At 44.5% G+C, this 14510-nt stretch overlaps 1 protein-coding gene across 1 annotated transcript in view; it reads left to right on the plus strand.

Moving 5' to 3' along the window:
* LOC119657160 (chitin deacetylase 1) overlaps positions 1-14510 on the plus strand; it is a 94554-nt gene that overhangs the window by 64149 nt on the left and 15895 nt on the right. The window contains exons 6-7 of the mRNA XM_038063941.1: positions 4363-4582; positions 14089-14474. Of these exons, the coding sequence (XP_037919869.1) occupies positions 4363-4582; positions 14089-14474 (606 nt within the window). The remainder of the gene's footprint in view (positions 1-4362; positions 4583-14088; positions 14475-14510) is intronic.

A 14510-nucleotide genomic window follows, 5' to 3' on the forward strand; every position in this document is an offset into this window, starting at 1 on the left:
CAGATAGGATCTACGCTGTTGTAGGAAGGGAAAGTTTAGAAAGCGGAGGCGGGAGGGGTAATCCACACGAGGGAAGCTTTTCTTAAAGAAGAGAGAACGGGTGAATTTACGTTGCACATTTTCAAGGGCAAGACAATCACAGTTACGAGTGGGTGACCAGATCACGGAGCAATACTCGAGGGTATTCCTCACAAGGGAATTGAAGAGAGCTAAGGAGGGTTGGATGGAGTCAAAATCAGAGGAGGAGCGAAGACAATTTTGCTGCTCGATTGATGACATCGAGGCAATGGGCGTCAAAGCGGAGCTTATTATCGAAAGTGACTCCGAGGTCTTGAGTGGAATTTAAGCAGGATAAGGAATGTCCGTTAAGCGAGTAGGAGAAAGAAGTGGGTGAGGATTTTAGGGAGTAGCACATAGAGTGACACTTTCTGACATTTCGCGCTAAACCATTAGTCGAGCACCAACGAACCAGAGTGTCCAGATTATTCTGAAGGGAAACACAGTCCATAGGCGACGATATAGCGAAAAACAGCTTAAGGTCGTCTGCATAGAGCAAACAGGGACAAGTAAGGAGGAGAGGAAGGTCGTTAATAAAAAATTTACAATAGCAAAGGACCCAGAATAGACCCCTGTGGGACGCCAGAAGAGGGGGAGAAGGAGCGGGAAGTACAGCCGTCAAAAGAGACGCGGCAGGATCGGTTGGAAAGGTAAGAGGCAAGCCATAAAACAAGTGGTATGGGAACGTTTAGGGACGAGAGTTTGGATAGAAGTATCTTGTGATTTACAGTGTCGAAGGCTTTCGCGAAGTCAGTGTAAATGGTATGCACGTCTTGCCGTGAATTTAGACATTTGGCGACAAAGTTGGTAAAGTCAAGCAGGTTGGAGGCAGTGGACCTAAATTTAACGAAGCCGTGTTGTTCTTTCACTATGTGTTGGCCAAAGTGGGCGGACAACCAGTCGCTGACATATCTATCCAGGATTTTGGAACAGGAGGAGAGGAGGGAAATGGGACGGTAATTCTCGGCAGGCGAACGATCGCCACTTTTGTGAATAGGGATAATGAGAGCCTCTTTCCACAAGCTGGGAAATGATTCTATTCAAAGCTTTTGTTGAAAATAAGAGATAGGGGAAGGGAGATGGACTTACCAGTTTTGATCAAAAAGAGATTTGGAAGACCATCGTCCGACCAGGTCCGACCTTTGCATCAAGTTCGCCAATGAGGTATTCGACAAGGATAGGAGTAAGAAGGGGAATGGTAGGCGATGCGGTGCAGGCTACATCTACTATCGGGAGGGATTCGGAGGAAGGAGGAGGAACATAGACTGACGAAAAGTAGCGGGAGAGTAAATCACAAGATCGTTGGGGGGAGTTAGCTGAGAAGCCAGAGAATTTAATGGACGGAGGGGATAACTGGGCGGGGCAGCGGGAGTTGCGAATGTGGGACCAGAAAGGTTTCAGATTTCCGCGCTTTAGTGAGTCTTCCACGCTGGACAAATATTCGTGTCTGGACTTACGTATTAAAGATTTGACCGAGGAACGAAGGGATTTGAAAAAAAACTAAGGCAGCAACGTTTCTAGAAGACAGGAACTTCTTTCTCGCAGTCTGTTTTTGACGTAGTTTTTTGTGAATTTGAGTGGTGAACCAGACGGGAAGGAAGGGAACGTAATAAGGAAGAAGATCAGATAAAATGGTATAGAAAGTGTTGAGTGCTTGGTCACATGTAAATGGAGAGAGCAGGGGGACCCAGCTGATTGACGCCAGGGCTGAGTTCAGACCTTCAAAGTTCGCCTTACGAAAGTTGAACTTGGTAGGCTTGCGAGCGACAGGAGAGTGGAGTCGGGATATCTGAACATCGAACTCGAGAGCAGGATGATGGGCGCCAGGAGCAACGTAAGACGGAGCATAAAGGAAGTGGGAAGGATAACATACAGGAAGGTTAGAGAGGACAAGGTCAAGAGTGCGATCTAAGTGGTTTCTAGAAAGGTTAAATTGGAGGGCCCCACAGGTGTACATGAAAGTGGATAGAGGAAGGGAAGGGTTGGTCGAGTTATTAGGGAGGGAGGGAAAGGCAGGTGTAACGGGCCAAGAGAGCATAGAAAGATTAAAGTCACCACAGAGGATGAAAGGAAGTGAAGATTGAGAGAGGCCTCAGTGCACAATCCGATTCATGACGGAGAGAAACTTTCTTCTACTTGGGTGCATAGCGCAAAGAGAGAGATCTATGGACCAAACAAAAGTAGAAGAAAGTTTCTTGCCAATTGGTTTCTCTCTTCCATTAAGTGGATGACTCAGAACATCCTCAACTCTTAACGTAAATCAGGATTTTAGCTCGGAGAAACAGGTGTCTCTAACTAACTAGGCCAGCAGGCGCCAGAGTACTGTGAGGAGCTCACAGGCTGTTTCTCAATAACAATCAAAGGAGAATGGATGGCATCAATTGGAAATGAATTAGAGTCTGTATAGCTGGCGAAACAGAAGCGGTGACAAATGAAGGTTTAATTTGTCGTGAATTTTCCTATCTTAATAATATCAATATAATAGCACCGCATGTCGAGGTTGAATGACCCCTCTTTCATGAACGTTTATGTGCTATTTTATGTTATGTTGAGATATCTATTTCCAGCAAACATACGCTTCCAGCAAGACAGATGAACTGAACTGAAACCCAAACCCAATTGTCTTCGTACAATAATTACTTTCGAACTCATATAACAGATATCATACTTCCTCCTCAAAGACATAAAAATGGCGACTTTTTTGAGCACAATGTATTCTAATCAGTCAGCTCGTTCCAAACTATGAAACATCAACCTTCCATCGATACTGAAGCAGATGCAAACTTAGATGTATCGAAAATGCACCAAGCCAACCCCCTGTCGAAGCAGACGCTTAACTATTAAAACTTGTAGATTATCCAGTGTATCCCAGATATTATCACTACCCGCCAACATCTACACAGCTACGAGCATCTACATCACTGCATATCTCATCAAAAACTCTACCCACAACTATCTCAGAACTTCGCCCATTCAAAAGCATACAACCTGGACAAAAACGTTCCTTATGGCATCATAAAACGTTTCGATTTAAAGCTGTCCTAATGGCTACATATAATATGTGCACACATAGTATGGCCTCTCGCTTGTCTGGCCAGCGCATCCAAAAAAATATGGATCCTATTCACACAGGACATACCAACGACTATGACTAGAAGGCTAGAACTAGGACTAAAAGCAGAAACACAGCAGCAATTGAGATGTGAAGCGAACGCGCTATGCAACACATAAAAGTTAAACTCCTTCAATTAAACTTTTCTCGTTTCATGCTGTTAAAAGTTGAACAACATCGAAAAACCTCCACGATGAAAACTAGATTTGAAACATAACGAAAATGAAGATGATGCAGTGTGTGCTTGGAGAGAGCCATCATAATTGTAATTGGATTGTCAGGACCTTAGGACCACATTTTCAAAGGTTTGCCTTTAGGATTCGCTGAGAATTCAGGCCATTTCTTCCTGCAAAATCCTGATTGGCTCAGTCAAAAGTGAATCAGAAGGTTTAAGTCCTAGCCCCCTCCTTGACTTCAAAACAGGCCTACCGGAGCCCCAAGGCAATTTGACGGAAATGGTATACCAGCTCAATAATCTAATGCCACAAGGCTACCCCTACGAGCCATCAGGAGACACATTTCCCTAGTAACCTCCGCACTATATATCTCTGCTTGAACAATATCCCGATGCACACTGTTAAAAACTCCACCAACGAAATGGTTGGCCATCATCAGTAAACTTGGGCACGTACCAACCGCGTCCATTGAGATGGCAGCGATGGTAACTTCATACGTGCTCCTCTGTATGTAGATTGTAGATACCCTTAAAAAACCTAAAGTGTGCAGCGGTGCACAATGACGAGAAGCTAGGCAAGTACCATGAATGCGTTGCATGTCTGCCGCCGGCTTTTCATTGTTATCTTCCACCAAACATATCAGGCCCTCCTTTGGACATAAGCGCTAGATATTATAACAATGGTTACGACCAGGAGTCATGAAAGACTTCCGTCGTTCAGTTAGCGTACACGCTGGCAATACTGAAAGATACCCCCATTTATCGCTGAAATCTAGTAGTTGCAGCTAAGTTAGACATAAAAAGTGCCGCCAGGATAAGAGCTATAATGACTCGGGGTCCAGGCGAACAAGCGTTTGAAATTCTCAGGTCCCGGCTGACGAGCGAACAACTCTCCATTACAGAATTGGAGAGTCAACGAATCCTTTGTATTTGCAGTTCTAATCTTTTGAAAATCTTAAACACATTTGGTCCGCTTCATGTTTACTAACGGAATCCTTTTATACTTACTATTTCCCAGCAACTACCAGCAAATCCAAACACTGGCTTTCGAAGGACATGAAATCGCCACAGAAACAATATCACTCCAGACTGGACTACAAGATAAAGGATACGAAGAGTGGGTTGGCGAAATGATTGGCATGCGGGAGATTTTAAAGCACTTCTCCAATATTTCAAGCAGTGAAGTCGTGGGCATGAGAGCACCTTTCCTGAAACCAGGACGTAATACCCAGTACAAGGTAAGTTTTCAAATCAATACTAATTTGGGATACCAAATATGCGGTAAAATATGGTATCATCCGAATTCAAGGATATGATTTTATTAATTTGTTAGTTAGCATGTCCCCCCTGCACGATGGGCGCCAAATTCTAGTGTCAGTTCAACTATGATAGGCTTCTGTACTCACGAGAAGTTTACACTCTTACAAAAATCACCAAATCGTCAACAGGATCGACAGCAGAACAAATGCATAATTCAAATCGCAACCCGAATCTAGTCCTCTCTTCTTCATCCTTGGTTGACAGCTAATTGACAAAAACCAGGACAAACAACATCTCGATCAAGATTTTTTTTTCAGCTGAAAAATCGCCTCTCCACCCTCTCCCCATGAGGCCGCTATTTAAGGATTACTTCATGTGATGAGGTCCTCTATATGCCCCCATCAGGCTTCTTGAGCTTCATAGTTCGCACTGCATTTTTAAAATTGCGGAACTAACTAACAATCAGTTCCTTTTGACATGAGCAATGAGCATCCCCTCAAATATATTCTCACTACACTGAAGAAGAAAGCAAGCTGTTCCCGAAATACGAGGGGGGGGGGGGGGGGGGGGGGGGGGGGGGGGTGTTGACAATTGTATCTACTTTCACTACCAGCACCACAGAAGCGATATATTCTCAGGCCACAGTTTCATCTTCAGCAGAGTTTTGTGTACCCTTCTTTCACCTATGCGACTATACTTAGAACCATTTGGAGAATCATCCAATCAAAGACGTTGCAGATATTGAAAGTATTAGCCTTCATCCCTGCTACCCTTGCTTGTTAACATGTCATATGAAAAAGTACGAACTTCGAGCTACATAAAGCGATTGCTATCCCGTGGTACCCGCATCCTCTATCCTAACCACTCGTTCGTGCTGTTCATGAGTCAAACTCTAGTCCATCCGCTTTGATGAGTACCAGTGCTGTCTCATCTAGAGCTACCCTTACGTCGCTGTAAACACTCAGAGGCACCAACTTGAAGTCGACTTTTTTCTCAGTTTTTCAGCTCCTTTGCTGGCCGACATTTCGCAACACTCGTGCAGTGACCGCAGTGGTTTTGACCATCTTTTGCCTGAAATATTACAGATGACCTTGTAACCCTATATAAATTTGATTTTCCCCTCTAAATATTTGGCACCTAGCTTCAAAATGGCCGTTCATCCTCCATCCTTTGCTTTGATCGTTTGCTTCTCCCAGCGATTCGCGATCCTTGCGACTTCCCCTTCCCCGAAGTCAAACCAGCTCTTTTCAATCAGAGGTTCACTGTCCTTTCTATACTCTACTTCTACTGCATAGACCCTTTCATCCTACAGGTACTTACCGTAAACACCGCGTCCAAGCTCTCTATAAAGCTAACAATCCGTGGTTCTTCAGGGACGGCAAGCCAAAAATTCCATTATAAGTCACATTTCCACAGTGAAGGACCTAGTACCAAGCATTGAAGCACTTCATTGTGATGGTATATTCCTGGGTCCATCGTTCGTTCTATTGCAAGGAGTACTTCTCGAAAAATATTTCTCGGCTAGTCCCGTCAAACATTTTCAAGATTTGTTGCGAATTTATTGTTCAAGCCCGCTTGTCGGGTCCAAAATTACACCATTTTCAATGATGAGTAGAGGCTTTGTGTAGATTAGTCTCCCCCTGACAGACAGAGGCATTCCAGTCTTTTGGCAACATATCATGTGGCTATTTTCCATTGAACTAGGAGTATATGTTGATTTAGACACACCAAGAAATTACTCGTAGTCGCTGGTCCGCACTACAAGATTGAAAAGTTTATTGAAAATGCTATCCAATCACCAATCCACCCATATAATTCCTGGACGTCCTCTATAGAGGCTAAAGATATTGCTCTCTGTTTAGAATATGTCAACGATTATTTTTCGCCATATTCTGAGAGAGAAAAAGCGGCCACTTTTCCGAGAACATACGGGCAGGACTTATGTGGGGGTCGTTAACCTCGCGGCCTTTTCATTGCAATTCTTTAAACCTTTGCCGCATTTATGTCGAGCCCCTTATAAACTTATTTAGTACAATTCCTATTGCTCTCTTTGTGGAATCTTTCTGGCCGCCTCACAGATACTTACCCGCTTCCTTTTGTCCAACCCTTCCCAGCGTCCCTTTGAATCGTTGATAGTACACCCAGGGCCAGCCGGATGTATCAGTGGATTTTACGTCAAGTTCTTATTGCTGCAATTTTATTCGTATTATCGACATCCGTGTATTTGCTGATGATGTCCCGACTTCTCCTCTTTGTGCGTGATCCTAGGTAATACCTTTTCGTAGTCTTGTGGCCCTGAGGATAATTCACTGGATTGCAATTCAATAAAAATGATTCTACTCATTTCTCCCCTCACCCCTACTGTAGGTCCCAATTTGCGTCTTCCAGCAAATCCCGATGGTTACGCCTTCCTTTTCCATAAAGACAAACCAGCTCTGCCCAACCAGAGGTTCACCGTTCTTACTATATATACTCTACTACATCGATCTTCTCATACTTCAGATGTCGCAAAGTATGTAAAGCCAGCTATCCTTAGTTCTTCTGGGAAGATAACCACAAAAATTGTATTATACGAGTAAGTCACATATCCGCAGTGGAAGACCTAGTACCAAACCTGTGACTGTCATAGTATATTCCCTGAATCTACCGTTGCTTCCGTCTTCAGCAAGTTTTATTTCATTTCCAAGAAACAGCTACTGTTGTTCCTTGGGAATGAAATAAAAGCCAGGAAACACCAATTTGTGTTTCTTGTTGGCGTCGCCCTGAAAAGGGGCCTGAAAATCTGGCTGACCGTTGGACTTCGAACCGCTGTAATTGCGCTGATCGACGAGGCTGCAGTAACAATACATAATAATGATTTCGCTACCTTCCACCGCATCACACAGCTAAAAGTGGCAATGTACTCAAGCAGGACAAGGCCACTGAGCTTACTGGTCTCCTTGCGCAGTTGCTCATTGCAGCGGTCACGGTCTCCGCAGAGCTGCTACTTCCCCTCATTGGTAAGTCAGGGGCATCCGCGACCATCTAGAATGAGCGAAAGGGTGGTGTTCGTCAAGATGCCTAAGAGGAGTTCCTGTCTTAGAGTGACAATTGCAAGGGTACTTGTCTGCTCTTTGCTATCGCAAAAATATTGGCTACAATTATCCTGGAAGGCTTCATCGGCAGAGAGCAGGTTGGTTTCCGCACTGAGGCCTCCTGCACTGACCAGATCAAAGTTCCTTGGATAATTCTGATGCAATGTACGGCATAAAGATCTCCGTTTCATCTGTTCTTCATCGAGTTCGAAAGAACTACTACATTATGAAAAGGGGTGTATCTAGACTGAAACGGTAACTGTTACCATGTAACTGCGGAAAATACTGCCTGAATAAGCATGTAAGAACCTTTTAGTTCAAAGCGGGGTCCTAAAGGGATCATCAATATTATTGTTGACATTTTTTTTTTTATTTTTTTTTAAAAAAATATTTTTATTTTTAAGAAATAGGTAACAATAGTATATAGATTGGAAAAATGAACAATAAAAAACAATCTTTTAAAATAACAAAAATAACTTAAATCTAATGGCCACTGTGGGCTCTCAAAATTTTTGAATAACGATTTACAGAAAGAGAAGAGAAACAGTAAGAAATGAAAATCTAATTTTACAATAAGTTGTCGGGAAATGGTCAAAAACCCGACAGAATTCACTTGGCCTTAGTGGCAAATAAAGTAGAATCCGACTGAAGATAAACTTCACACTGCCAAAAAACGAGTTTTCAGTCTGACTGACCATCGCACTCTTAATTCAGTGTACCTAACTTGGTCAGGTTGTTTTTGCTAACATTCCAACTAAACTCAGTGTTATCCGAGCATTAAGAGTTCTAGATCCGCGTTTGCCGTTTTGTTCAAAAGCTGGAAATACAGACCCGCTAACACCATCTTCTAGCTAAGATTGTTTCGGGAGAATGCTTAGTCTTTGCGCTGTAGTACGACGGCAGCGCATTGAAAGTGAACATCACTAATACTCAGGAGTTCAAAGCTTTCTATGACGCCTCTCCCAGTCATGTCTGCAGTGTACTCGGGTTCAATACAATCTCAAACTAAGAGGTAAGTTGGTGCACGGTCTAGGTACCGGTGATTGTATTGATTAGAAAGCGAAAGTAGCAGTGGATAGGTCACATTTGAAGAAAGGGGGGCTATTCCATTTTCGAATATGTCACGGAATGGACCCCACTATCCCAGTAGGATCAATGGACGGAACGCCCTAAAAACTCATAGCGCAGAACAGTAGAGGAGAAGGGTGCACTTCTCTGGAAGAACCAGATTCCAACCTTAGCAGCGCAGAAGGCGACAAATCGTTGTTGAAGTATACACGTTTGCCAAGACTAAAGTTTTATAATAAAGAACAAGCCGGGAAACCGGAAGCTGAACACTTCTGGTATAAACTGACTTCCGCAACAGTATGCTGTCGGATTACCAACTAAACACCTCCTTGTCATCAGAAAACTAACCTGAAACCGTTGGATACACTACTTCGTGGCTAGCTCTCTCGTTCTCCCGGCTTTGGAAGCCTTCAAGCCAGGGAATCCCTTTCACCAACGGGAAGAGGAGAGGAAGGGAGTTGTTAGTTCAGGGAACCCGGGTCCCTCCGATGGTCGAGTTCAATCTTCTTAGCAATAAGAAGAGCCCGAACATAATGCGCAACACGATTCCAGCTGGCAGCGTTCTTCAGCTTCGCTATGACTATGTTGTCTGGAGAAAGCTCCCCTGTGTCTTCATAAGGCTGCTGACGAAAGCTGCCCCTGCCCTCTCGCAAGACAGAAGTGTTCAGCGTTGTCCGCCACTCCATTGCAGAACACACAATCAGGAGATCGTGCCTTCCCAACCCTGTGCAGGTAAGACTGAAAACCTGCATGCCCGCTTACAAGTTGGGGAAGGAATTAATCAATCTCACCATGCGTTCAGTTCAGCCACGGGTCTAAATTGTTGATAAGCCGCGCAATCCATCTGTCCCTTGGCTCATTTTGCTAAGAGAGTTGTCACAGGCAACCACCCCCCTTAAGTTCTCGCGTTTGTGGCGGTGGATTGCTTTGCGATCCTTGGCAAGGAGGGTGACGGGGGTCACTCCCGCGATCACGATCACGGCCGGTTCGGAGACAGTGCGATAAGCAGACGCCACTCGTAATGCTGCCTGTTTCTGTACTTGAGCTAGGCGCTTATGATGCACTTCCTTGTAAAGGGCATCAGCCCATACCTCCGCTCCATAGAGCAGAACTGACTGCGTTGCTCCCATAAGGAGACGTTTCCTAGTAGATATAGGGCCCCACCATTCGCCATTACGGACTTAAGGCCGCGACTCAAGCTGCAGCCCTGTCCACTGGTAATCTACTTGCGATGAGAGCATATGGAACAGCTTCCCTGGGGTTCCTTGAGATTGACTCCTCTTTATCTTCACATACAGAGGCAGGCAAGGAAGGCAATCTTCACAACATCCGCAAGTAACAGCGAGGCGAAGAGCTGTCTTAGTCAAAGAGGGATTGACATTCGTTCTAGGCTCTATCCGGAAATACTCATACCGACGTATAGCATGACCATCAAGTTTCATTTAGATAAGAAATTCGATTCAGACTGGAGTTACTCAGCGGATTGGAAGAGTGTGACAGAGATCGATGGCTTAAACCAGTAGCTGATTACATAGGGCACTGACGGGTCTCTCACAATAAAGTGGGCGGGTGCAGGCATCACTGACCCAGGTCGAACGCACGTCAAGCCAATACTATACGAACTTACCATGGGGACAGCCCATTATACTCATAATCTAAGAGCCCACAAAAAAAATGTGAGGATTATAATGACAATACCCGAGGGCCAATAGAGGCTAAACTGCCACCTGAGAAAGTTAAAGATATCTGGAAACACTATCAGCGGACTCTGTGAGAACAGGATGTAATCTCCGCATATAATCTGGGACAATGCTGGACATGTGCGTGGGATAGCAAAGTAGGCTAATGCACCTGAGAGAACACCACATGATAGGTTGAAAGACCTGAAAGTAGCCGTCGAAAGACCACAATCATCATCATCATCAACGGCGCAACAACCGGTATCCGGTCTAGGCCTGCCTTAATAAGGAACTCCAGATATCCCGGTTTTGCGCCGAGGTCCACCAATTCGATATCCCTAAAAGCTGTCTGGCGTCCTGACCCACGCCATCGCTCCATCTTAGGCAGGGTCTGCCTCGTCTTCTTTTTCTACCATAGATATTGCCCTTATAGACTTTCCGGGTGGGATCCTCCTCATCCATACGGATTTAGTGACCCACCCAGCGTAACCTATTCAGGCGGATTTTATACACAGCCTGACGGTCATGGTATCGCTCATAGATTCCGTCGTTATGTAGGCTACAGAATCGTCCATCCTCATGCAGGGGGCCAAAAATTTTTCGAAGGATTCTTCTCTCGAACGCGGCCAAGAGTTCGCAATTTTTCCTTCTAAGAACCCAAATCTCCGAGGAATAGATAAGGACTGGCAAGATCATTGTCTTGTAGAGTACGAGCTTTGATTATATGGTAAGACGTTTCAAGCGAAACAGTTTTTGTGAGTTGAAATTGGCTCTATTGGCTGCCAACAACCGTGCGTGGATTTCATCGTCATAGCTGTTATCGGTTGTGATTTTCGACCCTAGATAGGAGAAATTGTCAACGGTCTCAAAGTTGTATTCCCCTATCCTTATTCTTCCTCGTATTTGATGTTGTTGGTTGATTCGTCCTCGGTGCTGACGTTGTCACCATATATTTTGTCTTGCCTTCATTGATCTTCAGCCCAAGATCTCGCGCTGCCTGCTCGATCTGGATGAAGGCGGTTTGTACGTCTCGGGTGGTTCGTTCCATGATGTCGATATCGTTAGCATAGGCCAGTAGTTGGGTGGACTTGACGAGGATCGTACCTCTTGCATTTACCTCAGCATCACGAATCACTTTCTCGAGGGCTAGGTTAAGGAGGGCGCATGATAGGACATCCCCTTGTCGTAGACCCTTGATGTCGAATGGTCTTGAGAGTGATCCTGCTGCTTTCATCTGGCCTCGCACATTAGTCAGGGTCAGCCTAGTCAGTTTTATTAATTTCGTCGGGATACCGAATTCTCCCATGGCCGTGTACAGTTTTACCCTGGCTATGCTATCATAGGCGGCTTTAAGGTCGATGAACAGGTGGTGCAACTCTTGTCCATATTCCAACAGTTTTTCCATCGCTTGCCGCAGAGAGAAAATCTGATCTGTTGCTGATTTGCCTAGAGTGAAGCCTCTTTGGTATGGATCAATGATGTTGCGGGCGTATGGGGCTATCCGGCCTAGCAAGATAGCGGATAATATCGTATAGATGGTACTCAGCAACGTGATGCCTCCTTAATTGCTGCACTGTGTGATATCCTCTCTTTAAGGAATGAGAAAGAAAATGCCTCGTTGCCAGTCGTCTGGCATTGATTCGCTGTCCCATACCTTGAGCACAAGTTGATGAACCACTTGGTGTAAAAACTTCCGCTCCTGGTGCGGTTGCTCCGTGTACTTTTTGAGTTCAGACCGCTTGGTTCTCCCAGGCTTTTTCATCTGTGAAGTCGCTTCTTCGCTCGCTGGCGTTCGTGGTAAGTCTCTGCGCGTGCCCGCGTCCTTTGAGAATGCAACATTACTCGGAACGCAACATTCTTCCGTTTCGTTCCTAGCTTACATTCATCGTCAAACCAGCCGTTCCGATATCTGTTGACTGCGGTTATTGCGGCATCCATTTCCCTCTTATAGGTGTTACGGAGGGCTGTGCTGTGGATGACTTCAGTGTTAACTCTCACTTGATTGTCAGAGTCGATTCTGGGTGGTGTTGTCATTCGAGCTCGGAACACCATGCCAACGAGATAGCGTTTCCAGTCTATATTGGCCCCGTATATGTTCTGACTTTCATCAAGGCTGAGAGGTGGTGGCATTCGATCAACAAGTAGTCAATTTGGTTGAAAGTGGTCCCATCTGGAGAGGAATACGGCCTCCACTCCTACTTGGCTGTTAAAATTCTCAAGAATGATTTTGATGTCATATCTGAGACTTCGAGGGTTCATTTTCCTACCTCGTAGAAGGTGTCCTTCTCCGACTCTGCAGTCTCCTCTGTAGGGGCGTGGACGTTAATGAGGCTTATATTTCTAAATTTGCCTCGCAAGCGCAGAGTGCATAGCCATTCGCTTATGTTTTCAAAGCCGATGACAAGAGGTTTCATTTTTTGGCTGACTAAGAAACAATCTCCTCTTCCTCAATGCAAATCGTTATTAGGTTGTCGTTTCCGGGTTCGTCGTTGTGTTATCAGTCTAGCCCGAGACTTCTATTGTGGCTTCGTAACACGCTTTTTTCCGTGTAGGGTTGTCAGCCCAATCAACCTGGAGGATCATTTGGTACAAATTGCCCCGTTTCTAGGCGCGGAAGGCTGGCCTTCATCCTTCTCCGTGCCAGCGGTAACCACGTGGAAGTGGAGATTGGGTCTGAATACTTTGCGTTCAAGATCTTATTTGGTGAGGAAGCAATGACGCAGCGAATGCACTGGCCAAAAAGGAGCAGAAACGCCGCTTTATATATCAAAACACAATCTGTAAGAGGTTCAAGACAACGAAAATAAATATGGGGAAGAAAAGATGGTTGAAGAAGCTTTACTGTACGAATTTACCAGAGATAGAAGAGCTTATGGCACTTCGAAGGAGATATGAGATAAACCGCTCACAGGATCGTCTAAACCTCACCAAATCTTAGGATCAGCCGAAAGTTACTAAGCGCTAAACTACCACCTGAGGGAGTTAAGGATATCTGGGGACATTATCAGAAGATTGTGTGTTTGAATTGTGATGAAACCTCTACGTATATTTCGGAACAATGTTGGGCAATTTTGCAAAGGAGGAATACACCTGGGAGAGTAGCACTAGATGATATGATGAAGTATCTAAAAGTAGGGAACATCCTATAATTGTCTGCATAGTCGATAGTTAATTATCACAATCAGAGGGGCACAATAATTCTTTTAGGATGCATGATCATATATTCCCATATGTAATTAATGTTATTCTAGTAGTTACTGTTGCCCACAAATAGGAAGTACGCCCTGAAGCACGTAAGCAACTCAATCAAACTGACATCTGCAGAATATTTTGAAATACAATTTCCCTGCATTAGCCAACAGTCAGGACGTCTTTTCAACATTTTAGACATCGATTCCTATCACAAAATCATCCCTAAGGTTTTAAAGTATTGCTTCTACAGACTAAATTCAACCCACCTATGGCAATCGCATTTAGTTTCCTCCGAGCACATTAATACCAGTGAAAATTGGAAAAGTGCTTCCTATTGACGAGCCATTTGCACTGTAATCACCACTCCACGAACCATTCCCACATATGCACGCTACATACAAACTAGCCAATTTTCCATTCAACGGATCGTTATTCAATACATTTCAAACCCTTTCTCTTCCTCATTTTCAGGTTATCGAAGACTTCGGATACATTTATGATAGTTCTGTAACGGTTCCACCAGTAAATGTTCCCGTTTGGCCATACACTCTCGACTATAAAATCTCGCATGAATGCAAGAGCGGAACATGTCCGACAAGACGTTTCCCGGGTGTCTGGGAAGTTCCACTGAATGCACATTACATCGAAGGATACGAGGGCGGACATTGTCCGTATTTGGATCAATGCGTTCTACACAATTTAGATTCCGAGGAAGTTTTAGAGTGGCTACAGGAGGACTTTGCGCGACACTACGAACAAAATAAGGCTCCATATATGATGCCATTCCACACTAATTGGTTCCAAATCAAGGAGTTGGAGCAAGGACTTCATAAGTTCCTTGATTGGATGTTGACGTTGTAAGTATTCATTGGAGTTTTTTTTTTCTATTTTTG

The sequence above is a fragment of the Hermetia illucens genome, chromosome 5, assembly GCF_905115235.1.
Source record: "Hermetia illucens chromosome 5, iHerIll2.2.curated.20191125, whole genome shotgun sequence".
Taxonomy (NCBI): domain Eukaryota; kingdom Metazoa; phylum Arthropoda; class Insecta; order Diptera; family Stratiomyidae; genus Hermetia; species Hermetia illucens.